At 47.0% G+C, this 21,943-nt stretch overlaps 1 protein-coding gene across 3 annotated transcripts in view; it reads right to left on the reverse strand.

The window, feature by feature from the left end:
- Positions 1-1,720: 1,720 nt before the first annotated feature.
- The window catches only part of LOC137535572 (zinc finger protein 605-like), a 67,945-nt gene continuing 47,722 nt past the window's right edge, over positions 1,721-21,943 (reverse strand). For all 3 annotated transcript variants that reach the window (XM_068257422.1, XM_068257420.1, XM_068257421.1), the window contains exons 2-3: positions 17,036-18,121; positions 1,721-4,205 (exon numbers count right to left, since the gene is read on the reverse strand). In XM_068257422.1, the coding sequence (XP_068113523.1) occupies positions 2,743-4,205; positions 17,036-18,074 (2,502 nt within the window). In that variant the 5' untranslated portion in view covers positions 18,075-18,121 and the 3' untranslated portion in view covers positions 1,721-2,742. The remainder of the gene's footprint in view (positions 4,206-17,035; positions 18,122-21,943) is intronic.

Genomic DNA, 21,943 nt, shown 5'->3' on the forward strand with positions numbered 1-21,943 from the left:
AAGTCCAATCGCACAACTGGGACATGACAATTTTCAGCCCAGACACCTCCAAAAAATGACACCGCAATTGTGTTTTGGGTTGAATATAGGTGGTGGTATCAGCAGCAGTGGCCTGTGGCACCGTGGCGGTGGAGCCAGCGCCAGATTGCTTCAGCCTCTTGAACTCCTCATGCTCAACAACATGTTTTTTGGCCAGATGGGTGATGAAACTGGAGGTGTCATACTTGTAGGGGTCACAACCTCTGCTCATCTGTAGTTTGCACACATTGCATATGGCAAACTTGCTGTCCAATGAGGGCAGAGTGAAAAACCGCCAGATTGCTGAGGTGAAGATTCTCCTGCGGCCTGAATAGGATGCTGCGGCTTTTCTCCCTGTGGCGGGTGGGGGTTGAGTGGTGTGGCTGGTGGTAGCGGCAGAAGGATGTGGTGGGTCCCGCATTCCACAGCCACTGTCTGCAATGCTGATCTTCCGTGCCAAACCCACCGACGCATCCTCCTCCTCAGAGTCAGAGCTGACATCCCCATCCTGTGGATGGTAGTCACGGTCCTTCATCCCATCATCAACATCATACCCCCCTCCTCAAAACCCTGAACATCCTCCTCAAACTCCTTGCGGCTAACAGCCTTGAGTTCGATCGTGGCACCTGGAGCGAAAAGCTCGCTGACTGAGGGTAGGCTGCCAACTGGGGTCGACACTGACACGGCAGACCTTCTGAGGGTGGCCATAATGTTGTTCCCTGTCCTCTTGCCCTTGCTGCCCCTCCCCCGGCTGCACCCGATGATGTGGGGTACTTGTACTTTAATAAAATCGGGGTTGGACTTTAAAGCAAATCAGCACGGAGTGACAGACCGCAGAGTAGAGGACAGACAGTGCACACTATCTGTCTAACTGTCACACTGACACTTCTCAGCACAGGAGCACTACAGTAATCTGTAGTAAGCTAACACAGTACTACTCTAACAACTAACTGCAGTACTAACTATACAATAACACAGTAATCCTATTCCTTAACCTATACTGTCCTGCTGGCCTGCACAGCACACACAGACACAGGACCTAACTAGCAGGCTGCTGCAGCACAGGAATCTGACTGTCACCGAGTGAATAAAATTAAACAATTACAAGCTAGCTAGTTAAAAAACAATAGAACAATAGTGTAGTGAATGTGTTTAGCACTGAAAAGCTTTAGGTTTATCACTGTATACAGGCTAGCACTTGGTAGGCCAGCAGCACTGGAGCATGTCTCTCAGTGTGCATTCAGCAAGCCAGGATGATCTGTCTCATCATGGCAGCCCTCCTTATTATACAGGGGGGCTGGCGAGTGTTCCTTTCTGTGACTGGGTGCCATGGCTTAGGCTGGGAGGCCTCTAAATTGGCCCAATGAGGTCAGGGGGGGGAGGGGGCTGGTCACGGTTCCCCTCTGTGATTGGTTGCTAGGGCTTCTGCTGAGAGCCCTCTGATTGGCTCCAGGACGTCATCACCTTAGTTACAGTATGTTGGATCCGGATATCCGCGTTATGCGGCCAAATATCCGCAGATAGCTATCCGGATTTCTAGAGAAATACGGAATCTTGAATCCGATCCGGATAGCGTAAAAAAGTTTGGATATCCGGGTTACCCCGGAATCCAGGTGAGCACCTCTGATAGCAGGGTCTGAACCCTCTATAACAGTAATTATAGATTGACAGAATACCTTGAAATAAATCAGAGCACTCAGTATTTGATCTTATATAAAAATTGTATTTGTTTATCATACAGCAGATATACAAAATATGAACAGTTCCAAGTAGTGTTTCCTTCTAGCAGTATTCCATCTCATCGAGGCTTTTTAGCCAAGAAATCAGGAATCAATACAGTCAAAAAAGAATTATAACAATTGTGTGAAGTAGAATAGGATCAAAAACAGTCTAAGCTGTATTAGTAGCTGTGGCAGAACTTGTAGTAATCTAAAAAAAATAACTACTAAAAGAACTTCTTGCTAACATCTTAACAAAAGAGAATACTGAAAAATAAATAAAGTAAATCACTAGAATATGAAGCATATGACCCCTTCTCTGCCATCTCTTCAGCATCTAGAGCCACGTGTGGGAAGGCAGCTTCTGGCTTGTAGCTGGTGTCTTTCAGGAGAGATTCAGTCTGGATATCTCTGAATAGCTCTGAAACCACCTATTTTATACCCACTGAATGCAACATGACTGCCTAATTTTCAAATTTCCCTCAATGTCTGGATGGCTGAAATCTCTGTGTGTCAATAATTGTTTATTTTGAATTGCTGACATTTCAATTAAGCAATAATATTTTTTATTTACAAACTCCTTATTTTACTTCTCAATTGGAATTTAGGTAGCTTGCAATATTTACATATACTGACATTTACTTATGTCTTATTGACATATTTTGGAATAATTTGATGTCCATTAATCAGTACTGTGAGGCTGGTAGACTTGTTGCCTGTGTCTGACCTATTGCCCCAGAAATTAGGAGCTTTAAATATTAAACAAACTTCATTCCATCCATCTTTCATGATGCACTTCTGATAATATGTCTGTCTACTAGTGTGGAATGTGTCTGCCATTTCCCATAAGCCATCTTTGCTTTTTGAATAAGCGGAACTGAACAAGCCTGTTATTAGCTGTTTCACTCCCCTCTCCATCCTCCCTACTGCCTGCTATGCTGAGGAGATGGAGAGCAGTATGCTGTGGCCACTTCAGGTTCACTGGAGGCAAAGCTATCACTGACCCTTACTTACCACTAATGCTAGAGTGAGTTCTCTTATGCTTGTCAAGGCTTTCTTTATATCTAAAGCTTTTGCTGCACTCAGCACAGGAATAGGGCTTCTCTCCAGTGTGAGATCTCTCATGTCTAACAAGGGTTATTTTAAGTGCAAAACATTTCCCACACTCTGCACATGGATAGGGCTTCTCACCAGTGTGAGATCTCTCGTGACTGACAAGATGTGATTTCTGTACAAAACATTTCCCACACTCAGCACATGAAAAGGGCTTCTCACCAGTGTGAGATCTCTTATGTCTGACAAGTTCTGATTTGTGTACAAAACATTTCCCACACTCAGCACATGAATAGGGCTTCTCACCACTGTGAATTTTCTCATGACTGACAAGATATGATTTATGTACAAAACATTTCCCACACTCAGCACATGAATATGGCTTTGCACCAATGTGAGATGTCTCATGTTTGGCAAGATGTGATTTCTGTACAAAACATTTCCCACACTCAGCACATGAATAGGGCTTCTCACCAGCATGAAATCTCATATGTATGACAAGCTCTGATTTATACACAAAACATTTCCCACACTCAAAACATGAATAGGGCTTCACACCAGTGTGAGTTGTTTCATGTTTGACAAGACTTGATTTCTGTACAAAACATTTCCCACACTCAGCACATGAATAGGGCTTTTCACCAGTGTGGAATCTCTTGTGTATGACAAGCTCTGATTTATATACAAAACATTTCCCACACTCAACACATGAATAGGGCTTCTCACCAGTGTGAGATCTCTCATGTATGACAAGGTATGATTTCTGAACAAAACGTTTCCCACACTCAGCACATGAAAAGGGCTTTTCACCAGTGTGACATCTTTTATGTACAACAAGGTATGATTTTTGTACAAAATATTTCCCACACTCAGCACATGAATAGGGCTTCTCGCCAGTGTGAGATCTCTCATGTCTGACAAGCTTTGACTTATTTACAAAACATTTCCCACACTCAGCACATGAGAAGGGCTTCTCACCCGTATGAGATCTCTCATGAATGACAAGCTGTGATTTCTGTACAAAACATTTCCCACACTCTGCACATGAATAGGGCTTTTCACCACTGTGACATCTCTCATGTTTGACAAGATTTGATTTCTGTGCAAAACATTTCCCACACTCAGCACATGAATAGGGCTTCTCACCAGTGTGAGATCTCTCATGTCTGACAAGACTTGATTTCTGTACAAAACATTTCCCACACATGGAACAGGAATAAGACCCTCCAGCAGGGGGGGAGCTGTGCTGGGTAAGAGGCCCCTCGGGGTTAGACAGGTGAGGGGAATCTGGGGGAATATTTGGGGTCACCAGGATATCTGCAGGAGACTCTTGTCCAGTGACATCATCATCCGTTGTACAGTCTGTGGATACAGAGAGACGAGTCTCTGAGAGGTTCCTGATGCCGGGACTCCGCGCTGCAAATAGAGAAACATCATCACTTCCTGTTAGAGAATTCTGAGGGGAGGAGCAATTATCATTAGGGAGGCTGAATTATAATCTTAGGGAAAAAAGCTGCTTGATCCCACAGTTAAATTCCCATAAACCTAGAAATAATGCAACCCACTATGCCGCCCAGCAATGCAAAATTGTCAACTAATAGGGAGGGGCTGCAATGAGGAGCATAAAATATACTATATTATAAATGTAGGACATTTTAATCAAGCATATATCACAAAGACATTTACATATAAAAGCAGTATATAGCTCATCTAAAAAGCCATGTGATAAATGGCCACCTAACATCACAACCCGGAAATGAGTGCCTTGCCACGGCCTGGAGGGGTATTGAGGCCCCGACCCTGGATGGATGGAGAAGACACAGAGTCTGTAGCCGATCAGTCCTAACACGTATGTATCGGTGAGCAAGTGTGCAAACAGCAGTTAGCTTATGAAATAACATACATACAAAGTCTGACAACAGAGCCACAAGTCATGCGGTATAAGCAGCTAGCATGATCGTCAGGCCACAGAGCCACAAGTATTACGGTATAAGCAACCAGCGTGATCATCAGGCCACAGAGCCACAAGTATTACGGTATAAGCAACCAGCGTGATAGTCAGGCCACAGAGCCACAAGTATTACGGTATAAGCAACCAGCGTGATTGTCAGGCCACAAGTATTACGGTATAAGCAGCTAGCGTGATCGTCAGGCCACAGAGCCACAAGTCATGCGGTATAAGCAGCTAGCGTGATCGTCAGGCCACAGAGCCACAAGTCATGCGGTATAAGCAGCTAGCGTGATCGTCAGGCCAAAGAGCCACAAGTCATGCGGTATAGGCAGCTAGCATGATCGTCAGGCAACAGAGCAACAAGTCATGCGGTATAAGCAGCCAGCATGATCGTCAGGCCACAGAGCCACAAGTCATGCGGTATAAGCAGCTAGCATGATCGTCAGGCCACAGAGCCACAAGTCATGCGGTATAAGCAGCTAGCATGATCGTCAGGCCACAGAGCAACAAGTCATGCGGTATAAGCAGCTAGCATGATCGTCAGGCCACAGAGCCACAAGTCATGCAGAATAAGCAGCTAGCATGATCGTCAGGCCACAAAGCCACAAGTCATGTGGTATAAGCAGCTAGCATGATCGTCAGGCCACAGAGCCACAAGTCATGCGGTATAAGCAGCTAGCATGATCGTCAGGCCACAGAGCCACAAGTCATGCGGTATAAGCAGCTAGCATGATCGTCAGGCCACAGAGCCACAAGTCATGCGGTATAAGCAGCTAGCATGATCGTCAGGCCACAGAGCCACAAGTCATGCGGTATAAGCAGCTAGCGTGATCGTCAGCCCACAGAGCCACAAGTCATGCGGTATAAGCAGCTAGCGTGATCGTCAGGCCACAGAGCCACAAGTCATGCAGAATAAGCAGCTAACATGATCGTCAGGCCACAGAGCCACAAGTCATGCGGTATAATCAGCTAGCGTGATCGTCAGGCAACAGAGCAACAAGTCATGCGGTATAAGCAGCTAGCATGATCGTCAGGCCACAGAGCCACAAGTCATGCAGAATAAGCAGCTAGCATGATCGTCAGGCCACAAAGCCACAAGTCATGTGGTATAAGCAGCTAGCATGATCGTCAGGCCACAGAGCCACAAGTCATGCGGTATAAGCAGCTAGCATGATCGTCAGGCCACAGAGCCACAAGTCATGCGGTATAAGAAGCTAGCTAGATCGTCAGCCCACAGAGCCACAAGTCATGCGGTATAAGCAGCTAGTGTGATCGTCAGGCCACAGAGCCACAAGTCATGCGGTATAAGCAGCTAGCATGATCGTCAGGCCACAGAGCCACAAGTCATGCGGTATAAGCAGCTAGCATGATCGTCAGGCCACAGAGCCACAAGTCATGCGGTATAAGCAGCTAGCGTGATCGTCAGCCCACAGAGCCACAAGTCATGCGGTATAAGCAGCTAGCGTGATCGTCAGGCCACAGAGCCACAAGTCATGCAGAATAAGCAGCTAACATGATCGTCAGGCCACAGAGCCACAAGTCATGCGGTATAATCAGCTAGCGTGATCGTCAGGCAACAGAGCAACAAGTCATGCGGTATAAGCAGCTAGCATGATCGTCAGGCCACAGAGCCACAAGTCATGCAGAATAAGCAGCTAGCATGATCGTCAGGCCACAAAGCCACAAGTCATGTGGTATAAGCAGCTAGCATGATCGTCAGGCCACAGAGCCACAAGTCATGCGGTATAAGCAGCTAGCATGATCGTCAGGCCACAGAGCCACAAGTCATGCGGTATAAGAAGCTAGCTAGATCGTCAGCCCACAGAGCCACAAGTCATGCGGTATAAGCAGCTAGTGTGATCGTCAGGCCACAGAGCCACAAGTCATGCGGTATAAGCAGCTAGCATGATCGTTAGGCCACAGAGCCACAAGTCATGCGGTATAAGCAGCCAGCATGATCGTCAGGCCACAAAGCCACAAGTCATGTGGTATAAGCAGCTAGCATGATCGTCAGGCCACAGAGCCACAAGTCATGCGGTATAAGCAGCTAGCATGATCGGCAGGCCACAGAGCCACAAGTCATGCGGTATAAGCAGCCAGCATGATCGTCAGGCCACAGAGCCACAAGTCATGCGGTATAAGCAGCCAGCATGATCGTCAGGCCACAGAGCCACAAGTCATGCGGTATAAGCAGCTAGCATGATCGTCAGGCCACAGAGCCACAAGCCATGCGGTATAAGCAGCTAGCATGATCGTCAGGCCACAGAGCCACAAGCCATGCGGTATAAGCAGCTAGCATGATCGTCAGGCCACAGAGCCACAAGTCACGCGGTATAAGCAGCTAGCGTGATCGTCAGGCCACAGAGCCACAAGTCACGCGGTATAAGCAGCTAGCGTGATCGTCAGGCCACAGAGCCACAAGTCATGCGGTATAAGCAGCCAGCATGATCGTCAGGCCACAAAGCCACAAGTCATGTGGTATAAGCAGCTAGCATGATCGTCAGGCCACAGAGCCACAAGTCATGCGGTATAAGCAGCTAGCATGATCGGCAGGCCACAGAGCCACAAGTCATGCGGTATAAGCAGCCAGCATGATCGTCAGGCCACAGAGCCACAAGTCATGCGGTATAAGCAGCTAGCATGATCGTCAGGCCACAGAGCCACAAGCCATGCGGTATAAGCAGCTAGCATGATCGTCAGGCCACAGAGCCACAAGCCATGCGGTATAAGCAGCTAGCATGATCGTCAGGCCACAGAGCCACAAGTCACGCGGTATAAGCAGCTAGCGTGATCGTCAGGCCACAGAGCCACAAGTCACGCGGTATAAGCAGCTAGCGTGATCGTCAGGCCACAGAGCCACAAGTCATGCGGTATAAGCAGCTAGCGTGATCGTCAGGCCACAGAGCCACAAGTCATGCGGTATAAGCAGCCAGCATGATCGTCAGGCCACAGAGCCACAAGTCATGCGGTATAAGCAGCTAGCGTGATCGTCAGGCCACAGAGCCACAAGTCATGCGGTATAAGCAGCTAGCGTGATCATCAGGCCACAGAGCCACAAGTCATGCGGTATAAGCAGCCAGCATGATCGTCAGGCCACAGAGCCACAAGTCATGCGGTATAAGCAACCAGCATGATCGTCAGGCCACAGAGCCACAAGTCATGCGGTATAAGCAGCTAGCATGATCATCAGGCAACAGAGCAACAAGTCATGCGGTATAAGCAGCCAGCATTATCGTCAGGCTACACAGCCACAAGTCATGCGGTATAAGCAGCTAGCATGGTCGTCAGGCCACAGTGCCACAAGTCATGCAGTATAAGCAGCTAGCATGATCGTCAGGCCACAGAGCAACAAGTCATACGGTATAAGCATCTAGCATGATCATCAGGCCACAGTTCCACAAGTCATGCGGTATGAGAAGCTAGTGTGATCGTCAGGCCACAGAGCCACAAGTCATGCGGTATGAGAAGCTAGTGTGATCGTCAGGCCACAGAGTCACAAGTCATGCGGTATAAGCAGCTAGCGTGATCGTCAGGCCAAAGAGCCACAAGTCATGCGGTATAGGCAGCTAGCATGATCGTCAGGCAACAGAGCAACAAGTCATGCGGTATAAGCAGCCAGCATGATCGTCAGGCCACAGAGCCACAAGTCATGCGGTATAAGCAGCTAGCATGATCGTCAGGCCACAGAGCCACAAGTCATGCGGTATAAGCAGCTAGCGTGATCGTCAGGCCACAGAGCCACAAGTCATGCGGTATAGGCAGCTAGCATGATCGTCAGGCAACAGAGCAACAAGTCATGCGGTATAAGCAGCCAGCATGATCGTCAGGCCACAGAGCCACAAGTCATGCAGTATAAGCAACCAGCATGATCGTCAGGCCACAGAGCCACAAGTCATGCAGTATAAGCAACCAGCATGATCGTCAGGCCACAGAGCCACAAGTCATGCGGAATAAGCAGCTAGCATGATCGTCAGGCCACAGAGCCACAAGTCATGCAGAATAAGCAGCTACCATGATCGTCAGGCAACAGAGCAACAAGTCATGCGGTATAAGCAGCTAGCATGATCGTCAGGCCACAGAGCCACAAGTCATGCGGTATAAGCAGCCAGCATGATCGTCAGGCCACAGAGCCACAAGTCATGCGGTATAAGCAGCTAGCATGGTCGTCAGGCCACAGTGCCACAAGTCATGCGGTATAAGCAGCCAACATGATCGTCAGGCCACAGAGCCACAAGTCATGCGGTATAAGCAGCTAGCATAATCGTCAGGCCACAGAGCAACAAGTCATGCGGTATAAGCAGCTAGCATGATCGTCAGGCCACAGAGCCACAAGTCATGCGGTATAAGCAGCTAGCATGATCGTCAGGCCACAGAGCCTCAAGTCATGCAGAATAAGCAGCTAGCATGATCGTCAGGCAACAGAGCAACAAGTCATGCGGTATAAGCAGCCAGTATGATCGTCAGGCCACAGAGCCACAAGTCATGCGGTATAAGCAGCCAGCATGATCGTCAGGCCACAGAGCCACAAGTCATGCGGTATAAGCAGCTAGCATGATCGGCAGGCCACAGAGCCACAAGTCATGCGGTATAAGCAACCAGCATGATCGTCAGGCCACAGAGTAACAAGTCATGCGGTATAAGCAGCTAGCGTGATCGTCAGCCCACAGAGCCATAATTCATGCGGTATAAGTAGCTAGCATGATCGTCAGGCTACACAGCCACAAGTCATGCGGTATAAGCAACCAGCGTGATCGTCAGGCCACAGAGCCACAAGGCATGCGGTATAAGCAGCTAGCATGATCGTCAGGCCACAGAGTCACAAGTCATGCGGTATAAGCAGCTAGCGTGATCGTCAGGCCACAGAGCCACAAGTCATGCGGTAAAGGCAGCTAGCATGATCGTCAGGCTACACAGCCACAAGTCATGCGGTATAAGCAGCTAGCATGATCGTCAGGCCACAGAGCCACAAGTCATGCGGTATAAGCAGTTAGCATGATCGTCAGGCCACAGAGCCACAAGTCATGCGGTATAAGCAGCTAGCGTGATCGTCAGGCCACAGAGTCACAAGTCATGCGGTATATGCAGCTAGCATGATCGTCAGGCCACAGAGCCACAAGTCATGCGATATAAGCAGCTAGCATGATCGTCAGGCTACACAGCCACAAGTCATGCGATATAAGCAGCCAGCATGATCGTCAGGCCACAGAGCCACAAGTCATGCGATATAAGCAGCTAGCATGATCGTCAGGCTACACAGCCACAAGTCATGCGGTATAAGCAGCTAGCATGATCGTCAGGCCACAGAGCCACAAGTCATGCGGTAAGGGCAGCTAGCATGATCGTCAGGCCACAGAGCCACAAGTCATGCGGTATAACCAATCTGCATACAGTAATGTACAGTGACCATTATCAGCTTATTACAGGCCAGTAACACTAAGTCACCCCTACTGTGACCAATCTGTGTACAGTAATGTACAGTGACCATTATCAGCTTATTACAGGCCAGTAACACTAAGTCACCCCTACTGTGACCAATCTGTGTACAGTAATGTACAGTGACCATTATCAGCTTATTACAGGCCAGTAACACTAAGTCACCCCTACTGTGACCAATCTGTGTACAGTAATGTACAGTGACCATTATCAGCTTATTACAGGCCAGTAACACTAAGTCACCCCTACTGTGACCAATCTGTGTACAGTAATGTACAGTGACCATTATCAGCTTATTACAGGCTAACACTAAGTCACCCCTACTGTGACCAATCTGTGTACAGTAATGTACAGTGACCATTATCAGCTTATTATAGGCCGGTAACACTAAGTCACCCATACTGTGACCAATCTGTGTACAGTAATGTACAGTGACCATTATCAGCTTATTACAGGCCAGTAACACTAAGTCACCCCTACTGTGACCAATCTGTGTACAGTAATGTACAGTGACCATTATCAGCTTATTACAGGCCAGTAACATTAAGTCACTCCTACTGTGACCAATCTGTGTACAGTAATGTAAAGTGACCATTATCAGCTTATTACAGGCCGGTAACACTAAGTCACCCATACTGTGACCAGTCTGTGTACAGTAATTTACAGTGACCATTATCAGCGTATTACAGGCCAGTAACACTAAGTCACCCCCTACTGTGACCAATCTGTGTACAGTAATGTATAGTGACCATTATCAGCTTATTACAGGCTGGTAACACTAAGTCACCCATACTGTGTCCAATCTGTGTACAGTAATGTACAGTGACCATTATCAGCTTATTACAGGCCAGTAACACTAAGTCACCCCTACTGTGACCAATCTGTGTACAGTAATTTACAGTGACCATTATCAGCTTATTACAGGCCAGTAACACTAAGTCACCCCCTACTGTGACCAATCTGTGTACAGTAATGTACAGTGACCATTATCAGCTTATTACAGGCCAGTAATACTAAGTCACCCCCTACTGTGACCAATCTGTGTACAGTAATGTACAGTGACCATTATCAGCTTATTACAGGCCGGTAACACTAAGTCACCCATACTGTGACCAGTCTGTGTACAGTAATGTACAGTGACCATTATCAGCTTATTACAGGCCAGTAACACTAAGTCACCCCCTACTGTGACCAATCTGTGTACAGTAATGTACAGTGACCATTATCAGCTTATTACAGGCCAGTAACACTAAGTCACCCCCTACTGTGACCAATCTGTGTACAGTAATGTACAGTGACCATTATCAGCTTATTACAGGCCGGTAACACTAAGTCACCCATACTGTGACCAGTCTGTGTACAGTAATGTACAGTGACCATTATCAGCTTATTACAGGCCAGTAACACTAAGTCACCCCCTACTGTGACCAATATGTGTACAGTAATGTACAGTGACCATTATCAGCTTATTACAGGCCAGTAACACTAAGTCACCCCCTACTGTGACCAGTCTGTGTACAGTAATGTACAGTGACCATTATCAGCTTATTACAGGCCAGAAACACTAAGTCACCCCCTACTGTGACCAATTTGTGTACAGTAATGTACAGTGACCATTATCCGCTTATTACAGGCCGGTAACACTAAGTCACCCATACTGTGACCAGTCTGTGTACAGTAATGTACAGTGACCATTATCAGCTTATTACAGGCTGGTAACACTAAGTCACCACTACTGTGACCAATCTGTGTACAGTAATGTGCAGTGACCATTATCAGCTTATTACAGGCCGGTAACACTAAGTCACCACTACTGTGACCAATCTGTGTACAGTAATGTACAGTGACCATTATCAGCTTATTACAGGCCGGTAACACTAAGTCACCCATACTGTGACCAGTCTGTGTACAGTAATGTACAGTGACCATTATCAGCTTATTACAGGCCGGTAACACTAAGTCACCCATACTGTGACCAGTCTGTGTACAGTAATGTACAGTGACCATTATCAGCTTATTACAGGCCAGTAATACTAAGTCACCCCCTACTGTGACCAATCTGTGTACAGTAATGTACAGTGACCATTATCAGCTTATTACAGGCCGGTAACACTAAGTCACCCATACTGTGACCAGTCTGTGTACAGTAATGTACAGTGACCATTATCAGCTTATTACAGGCCAGTAACACTAAGTCACCCCCTACTGTGACCAATCTGTGTACAGTAATGTACAGTGACCATTATCAGCTTATTACAGGCCAGTAACACTAAGTCACCCCCTACTGTGACCAATCTGTGTACAGTAATGTACAGTGACCATTATCAGCTTATTACAGGCCGGTAACACTAAGTCACCCATACTGTGACCAGTCTGTGTACAGTAATGTACAGTGACCATTATCAGCTTATTACAGGCCAGTAACACTAAGTCACCCCCTACTGTGACCAATATGTGTACAGTAATGTACAGTGACCATTATCAGCTTATTACAGGCCAGTAACACTAAGTCACCCCCTACTGTGACCAGTCTGTGTACAGTAATGTACAGTGACCATTATCAGCTTATTACAGGCCAGAAACACTAAGTCACCCCCTACTGTGACCAATTTGTGTACAGTAATGTACAGTGACCATTATCCGCTTATTACAGGCCAGTAACACTAAGTCACCCCCTACTGTGACCAATCTGTGTACAGTAATGTACAGTGACCATTATCAGCTTATTACAGGCCGGTAACACTAAGTCACCCATACTGTGACCAGTCTGTGTACAGTAATGTACAGTGACCATTATCAGCTTATTACAGGCTGGTAACACTAAGTCACGACTACTGTGACCAATCTGTGTACAGTAATGTGCAGTGACCATTATCAGCTTATTACAGGCCGGTAACACTAAGTCACCACTACTGTGACCAATCTGTGTACAGTAATGTACAGTGACCATTATCAGCTTATTACAGGCTGGTAACACTAAGTCACGACTACTGTGACCAATCTGTGTACAGTACTGTACAGTGACCATTATCAGCTTATTACAGGCCAGTAACACTAAGTCACCCCTACTGTGACCAATCTGTGTACAGTAATGTACAGTGACCATTATCAGCTTATTACAGGCTAATAACACTAAGTCACCCCTACTGAGACCAATCTGTGTACAGTAATGTACAGTGACCATTATCAGCTTATTACAGGCCGGTAACACTAAGTCACCCCTACTGTGACCAATCTGTGTACAGTAATGTACAGTGACCATTATCAGCCTATTACAGGCCAGTAACAGAAAGTCACCCCTACTGTGACCAGTCTGTGTACAGTAATGTACAGTGACCATTATCAGCTTATTACAGGCCGGTAACACTAAGTCACCCCTACTGTGACCAATCTGTGTACAGTAATGTACAGTGACCATTATCAGCCTATTACAGGCCAGTAACAGAAAGTCACCGCTACTGTGACCAGTCTGTGTACAGTAATGTACAGTAACCAGTACCAGCTTATTACAGGCCGGTAACACTAAGTCACCCCTACTGTGACCAATTTGTGTACAGTAATGTACAGTGACCATTATCAGCTTATTACAGGCTGGTAACACTAAGTTACCCCTACTGTGACCAATCTGTGTACAGTAATGTACAGTGACCATTATCAGCTTATTACAGACTGGTAACACTAAGTCACCCCTACTGTGACCAATCTGTGTACAGTAATGTACAGTGACCATTATCAGCTTATTACAGGCCGGTAACACTAAGTCACCCCATACTGTGACCAATCTGTGTACAGTAATGTACAGTGACCATTATCTGCTTATTACAGGCCGGTAACACTAAGTCACCACTACTGTGACCAATCTGTGTACAGTAATGTACAGTGACCATTATCTGCTTATTACAGGCCAGTAACACTAAGTCACCCCTACTGTGACCAATCTGTGTACAGTAATGTACAGTGACCATTATCAGCTTATTACAGGCTGGTAACACTAAGTCACCCATACTGTGACCAGTCTGTGTACAGTAATGTACAGTGACCATTATCAGCTTATTACAGGCTGGTAACACTAAGTCAGCCCCTACTGTGACCAGTCTGTGTACAGTAATGTACAGTGACCATTATCAGCTTATTACAGGCCAGTAACACTAAGTCACCCTTACTGTGGCCAATCTGTGTACAGTAATGTTCAGTGACCATTATCAGCTTATTACAGGCCAGTAACCCTAAGTCACCCCCACTGTGGCCAATCTGTGTACAGTAATGTACAGTGACCATTATCAGCTTATTACAGGCCAGTAACACTAAGTCACCCCCTACTGTGACCAATCTGTGTACAGTAATGTACAGTGACCATTATCAGCTTATTACAGGCTGGTAACACTAAGTCACCCATACTGTGACCAGTCTGTGTACAGTAATGTACAGTGACCATTATCAGCTTATTACAAGCCAGTAACACTAAGTCACCCCCTACTGTGACCAATCTGTGTACAGTAATGTACAGTGACCATTATCAGCTTATTACAGGCCAGTAACACTAAGTCACCCTTACTGTGGCCAATCTGTGTACAGTAATGTTCAGTGACCATTATCAGCTTATTACAGGCCAGTAACCCTAAGTCACCCCCACTGTGGCCAATCTGTGTACAGTAATGTACAGTGACCATTATCAGCTTATTACAGGCCAGTAACACTAAGTCACCCCCTACTGTGACCAATCTGTGTACAGTAATGTACAGTGACCATTATCAGCTTATTACAGGCTGGTAACACTAAGTCACCCATACTGTGACCAGTCTGTGTACAGTAATGTACAGTGACCATTATCAGGTTATTACAGGTCAGTAACACTAAGTCACCCTTACTGTGGCCAATCTGTGTACAGTAATGTTCAGTGACCATTATCAGCTTATTACAGGCCAGTAACCCTAAGTCACCCCCACTGTGGCCAATCTGTGTACAGTAATGTACAGTGACCATTATCAGCTTATTACAGGCCAGTAACACTAAGTCACCCCCTACTGTGACCAATCTGTGTACAGTAATGTACAGTGACCATTATCAGCTTATTACAGGCTGGTAACACTAAGTCACCCATACTGTGACCAGTCTGTGTACAGTAATGTACAGTGACCATTATCAGCTTATTACAGGCCAGTAACACTAAGTCACCCCCTACTGTGACCAGTCTGTGTACAGTAATGTACAGTGACCATTATCAGCTTATTACAGGCCAGTAACACTAAGTCACCCCCTACTGTGACCAATCTGTGTACAGTAATGTACAGTGACCATTATCAGCTTATTACAGGCCAGTAACACTAAGTCACCCCTACTGTGACCAATCTGTGTACAGTAATGTACAGTGACCATTATCAGCTTATTACAGGCCAGTAACACTAAGTCACCCCCTACTGTGACCAATCTGTGTACAGTAATGTACAGTGACCATTATCAGCTTATTACAGGCCAGTAACACTAAGTCACCCCCTACTGTGACCAATCTGTGTACAGTAATGTACAGTGACCATTATCAGCTTATTACAGGTCAGTAACACTAAGTCACCCCCTACTGTGACCAATCTGTGTACAGTAATGTACTGTGACCATTATCAGCTTATTACAGGCCGGTAACACTAAGTCACCCCTACTGTTACCAATCTGTGTACAGTAATGTACAGTGACCATTATCAGCTTATTACAGACCAGTAACACTAACTCCCCCTACTGTGACCAATCAGTGTGCAGTAATATACAGCGACCATTATCAGCTTATTGCAGGCCAGTAACACTAAGTCACCCCCTACTGTGACCAATCTGTGTACAGTAATGTACAGTGACCATTATCAGCTTATTACAGGTCAGTAACACTAAGTCACCCCCTACTGTGACCAGTCTGTGTACAGTAATGTACAGTGACCATATTAAACACACTTAACCGACCTTATACAAGACCACCTAAAATATAACTTTTAATTTATTGCATTAAACATTTTTTGTTGCATTTGATATTCATGATTGGATTCACATTAACCTAGTTGGGTAGTTTCGAGGAAATATATACGATTTGAGAGAGACCAATCTGTATTTGATAGTCTATTCTTTTCTATCCCAATACTAGGCACTGAATTCGTATGTGCTGAGTTACTTCTAAATAAAGAAAAACCCTCCACCTAAAACCGACATGTTTCGGCTCCTTAAAAAGAGAGCAGTCATCAGGGCTACAGTACTAAAGTGCTTAGGGTGCAAAGTGCATAGTAGAAAGTACACACAGCTATCTACAAATACATAATCATGAAAAACAAAAAATGGGAGCTGTGCTCCCCAGCAAGGTCAGCAATCAAATGAGGCTGTCTCACAGCCTTCCTTATATACCTTAAGGAGTGGGTGGGATCTGGTAGGTCATACCTCCCATCCTCAAATCACCCTCCTATTGGTTAAATTGATTGTCATTCCTGAACTCTCTACAGACATTGGTTGATTGGCCTTTGGCTTCTTTTGCCATATATTCTCAAAAAAGCCTTTTATGGGTCCCCAGCTGGTCAGAAAAAGGTCGGTTAAGTGTGTTTAATTTAATAAATCAGATTAGTGTAATGTACAGTGACCATAATCAGCTTATTACAGGCTTGTATGTGTGTCATATGACTGCACAGTATAAGAGCAAAATACCTAAAAAGTTTTTACTGGTATATATTGTGTATATACCTCATTACAGGCACTTTGTACAATCACATTACATACATCACACCTCTTATTACTTCTCACATTCCTTCTCACCTTGTTGGCTTCATGTGATATATACAGTACACAGCAAGGACATATTTGTTAGACAGTTTAACACTTCTTGTTTACTACTCACCAGTACTCATCCCAGTAATAATGCCTTCTTCCTTAGATGCTGTCATCATGTCCCCCTCCTCTATAGACTGCTTCTCACTCCTCACATACGTCTCTTCTTCTTTCTCTTTACTTGTCCTCATCATGTCTCCCTCCTCCATAGACTTCTCATCACTCCTCACATACGTCTCTTCTTCTTCCTCTTTACTTGTCCTCATCATGTTACTCTCCACCATAGACTGCTGATCACTCCTCACATACGTCTCTTCTTCTTCCTCTTTACTTGTCCCCATCATGTCACCCTCCCCCATAGACTGCGGATCACTCCTCACATACATCTCTTCTTCTTCCTCTTTATAGATCCTCATCATGTCACCCTCCTCCATAGACTGCTGATCACTCCTCACATATGCCTCTTCTTCTTCCTCTTTACATGTCCTCATCATGTCACTCTCCTCTATAGACTGCTGATCACTCCTCACATATGTCTCTTCTTCTTCCTCTTTACATGTCCTCATCATGTCACCCTCCTCCATAGACTGCTGATCACTCCTCACATATGTCTCTTCTTCTTCCTCTTTACTTGTCCTCATCATGTCACCCTCCTCCGTTGACTGCTGATCACTCCTCACATACGTCTCTTCTTCTTCCTCTTTACATGTCCCCATCTTGTCACCCTCCTCCATAGACTGCTGATCACTCCTCACATACGTCTCTTCTTCTTCCTCTTTACTTGTCCCCATCATGTCACCCTCCCCCATAGACTGCGGATCACTCCTCACATACATCTCTTCTTCTTCCTCTTTATAGATCCTCATCATGTCACCCTCCTCCATAGACTGCTGATCACTCCTCACATACTTCTCTTCTTCTTCCTCTTTATATGTCCTCATCATGTCACCCTCCTCCATAGACGGCTGATCACTCCTCACATACGTCTCTTCTTCTTCCTCTTTACATGTCCTCATCATGTCACCCTCCTCCATAGACTGCTGATCACTCCTCACATACTTCTCTTCTTCTTCCTCTTTACATGTCCTCATCATGTCACCCTCCTCCATAGACTGCTAATCACTCCTCTCTTCCGCTCTGAGCTCAGATCGCAGTCCTGTAAAGGATAACAGATTATAGCAGTGAGATATTAGCAGTGATACACAGAGCACAGAATAGCACATAATTTGCTAGGGGTGATAATATCCCATAAGCTGTGGTCTCCTGCACATTCAGTACCACAGTCCTCTCTCCCAGTGTGCCTTGCTCATCATCTGGTGCTTCTCTCCTCCTCTCCATGCACACATTCCTGGGAGTGTACAGCGGTGCTGGCAGCGGTAGATGGATGAGGATGTGAAGAGAGAACAGCTGGAGACAGAGGGAGATAGGAGCAGAGGCCTGCAGCTAATTAGCTATAAATTATCATTACTTATGGCTCTGGCACCTGATGAACTAGGCAGATAGGACTGCAGCTTCATATCCTGACCATACCTGAGCCCACCTGTCCATCACCTACTAACCCCAAACCCTCCAAGAGCCGTAGCAACAACCCTCCCAGCTGGGGCAGTGCCAATACCAGGACCGAAGGAGCAGAGGTCACCCAACCCCTCTCCAGCTGCAGCCTCCATCTTCTCTGCCTGTCCTACCAGCCACACCCTTTGTTACCTGGCTCCACCCCCTAGCTGTGACCCACCAGCCATCATCCAACCCTTCCCACTGCGGGATCACCCAACACCAGTGGCTGCTGAATCCACATTGGCTTCTTCCCATCAGAGATACAATGGATGTGGTCTTCCGGTGGCAATGTCTCAACTGCTAAAAATGGCCACAGTGGAAAGAGCCTGCTTCTACAGTACCTCCCTCCCTGAAACCTCCACTGATCCACAACAACTGGATTATACAACATATTATTGGCTGCTGGGATTAGTGACTGTTGCCATGAACAGCTGCTGGAAATCTGTCAGTGGAAATGTCCTCATCACAGGGAAGAGATACAGGCCTGCCTTCCATAACAGCTGTCAGGGGAAATGTCCTCACCACAGGGAAGAGATACAGACCTGCCTTCTATAACGGCTGTCAGGAGAAATGTCCTCATCACAGGGAGGAGATACAGGCCTGCCTTCCATAACGGCTGTCAGGGGAAATGTCCTCATCACAGGGAAGAGATAGAGGCCGGCCTTCCATAACGGCTGTCAGGGGAGATGTCCTCATCACAGGGAAGAGATACAGGCCGGCCTTCCATAATAGCTGTCAGGGGAAATGTCCTCATCACAGGGAAGAGATACAGGGCGGCCTTCCATAACAGCTATCAGGGAAAATCTCCTCATCACAGTGAAGAGATGCAGGCCGGCCTTCCATAACGGCTATCAGGGGAAATCTCCTCATCACAGTGAAGAGATGCAGGCCGGCCTTCCATAACGGCTGTCAGGGGAAATGTCCTCATCACAGGGAAGAGATACAGGCCTGCCTTCCATAACGGCTGTCAGGGTAAATGTCTTCATCACAGGGAAGAGATAGAGGCCGGCCTTCCATAACGGCTGTCAGGGGAGATGTCCTCATCACAGGGAAGAGACACAGGCCGGCCTTCCATAATAGCTGTCAGGGGAAATGTCCTCATCACAGGGAAGAGATACAGGCCGGCCTTCCATAACAGCTATCAGGGAAAATCTCCTCATCACAGTGAAGAGATGCAGGCCGGCCTTCCATAACGGCTATCAGGGGAAATCTCCTCATCACAGTGAAGAGATGCAGGCCGGCCTTCCATAACGGCTGTCAGGGGAAATGTCCTCATCACAGGGAAGAGATACAGGCCTGCCTTCCATAACGGCTGTCAGGGTAAATGTCTTCATCACAGGGAAGAGATACAGGCCGGCCTTCCATAACGGCTGTCAGGGGAAATGTCTTCATCACAGGGAAGAGACACAGGTCTGCCTTCCATAACGGCTGTCAGGGGAAATGTCCGTATCACAGGGAAGAGATACAGGCCTGCCTTCCATAACGGCTGTCAGGGGAAATGTCCTCATCACAGGGAAGAGATACAGGCAGGCCTTCCATAACAGCTGTCAGGGGAAATGTCATCACAGGGAAGAGATACAGGCCTGCCTTCCATAACGTCTGTCAGGGGAAATGTCCTCATCACAGGGAAGAGATACAGGCCTGCCTTTCATAACGGCTGTCAGGGGAAATGTCATCATCACAGGGAAGAGATACAGCTGTCAGGGGAAATGTCCTCATCACGGGGAAGAGATACAGGCCTGCCTTCCAGGCCTGCCTTCCATAACGGCTGTCAGGGAAAATGTCCTCATTACAGGGAAGAGATATAGGCCGGCCTTCCATAACAGCTATCAGGGAAAATGTCCTCATCACAGGGAAGAGATACTGGCCAGCCTTCCATAACAGCTGTCAGGCGAAATGTCCACATCACAGGGAAGAGATACTGGCCTGCCTTCCATAACGGCTGTCAGGGGAAATGTCCTCATCACAGGGAAGAGATACAGACCTGCCTTTCATAACAGCTGTCAGGGGAAATGTCATCATCACAGGGAAGAGATACAAGGCAGCCTTCCATAACAGCTGTCAGGGGAAATGTCCTCATCACAGGGAAGAGATACAAGCCGGCCTTCCATAACGGCTGTCAGGGGAAATGTCCTCATCACAGGGAAGAGATACAGGCCTGCCTTCCATAACGGCTGTCAGGGGAAATGTCCTCATCACAGGGAAGAGATATAGGCCGGCCTTCCATAACATCTATCAGGGAAAATGTCCTCATCACAGTGAAGAGATGGAGGCCAGCCTTCCATAATGGCTATCAGGGAAAATGTCCTCATCACAGGGAAGAGATACAAGCCTGCCTTCCATAACGGCTGTCAGGGGAAATGTCCTCATCATAGGGAAGAGATACAGGGCAGCCTTCCATAACAGCCGTCAGGGGAAATGTCCTCATCACAGGGAAGAGATACAGGCCTGCCTTCCATAACAGCTGTCAGGGGAAATGTCCTCATCACAGGGAAGAGATACAGGACGGCCTTCCATAACAGCTGTCAGGGGAAATGTCCTCATCATAGGGAAGAGATACAGGCCTGCCTTCCATAACAGCTGTCAGGGGAAATGTCCTCATCACAGGGAAGAGATACTGGCCTGCCTTCCATAACAGATGTCAGGGGAAATGTCCTCATCACAGGAAAGAGATACAGGCCTGCCTTTCATAACAGCTGTCAGGGGAAATGTCATCATCACAGGGAAGAGATACAGGCCTGCCTTCCATAACGGCTGTCAGGGGAAATGTCCTTATCACAGGGAAGAGGTACAGGGATTCCTTCCATAACAGCTGTCAGGGGAAATGTCCTCATCACAGGGAAGAGATACTGGCCTGCCTTCCATAACAGCTGTCAGGGGAAATGTCCTCATCACAGGGAAGAGATACAGGGCGGCCTTCCATAACGGCTGTCAGGGGAAATGTCCTCATCACAGGGAAGAGATACAGGGCGGCCTTCCATAACGGCTGTCAGGGAAATGTCCTCATCATAGGGAAGAGATAAAGGCCTGCCTTCCATAACGGCTATCAGGGGAAAGGTCCTCCTCACAGGGAAGAGATACAGGCCTGCCTTCCATAACCGCTGTCAGGGGAAATGTCCTCATCACAGGGAAAAGATACAGGCCTGCCTTCCAGGCTGGGATAAGCATGACATCTCCTCTGATTGGACTTCCGGTGCCTTTATGGTAGGAGGGTAGGAGTGGAGCTGTGCAGTGGTAACCAAGGAAGCAGACGGACCAGATGAAGCGCCATACCTGCCTGCTGATCTCGGGACACTGGGTGCACACCCCCTGAGCTGCGGCAGAAGGTGAGCCTCTCCGATCAGAGCGGCAGAGATAGGCCGAGTCCCCTGCAGCCAAGATGGCGCTGAAGAAGAGGGCAGCCCACACACTTAGTAGCCAGCAA

The sequence above is a fragment of the Hyperolius riggenbachi genome, chromosome 10 (genome assembly GCF_040937935.1).
Source record: "Hyperolius riggenbachi isolate aHypRig1 chromosome 10, aHypRig1.pri, whole genome shotgun sequence".
NCBI classification, from domain to species: domain Eukaryota; kingdom Metazoa; phylum Chordata; class Amphibia; order Anura; family Hyperoliidae; genus Hyperolius; species Hyperolius riggenbachi.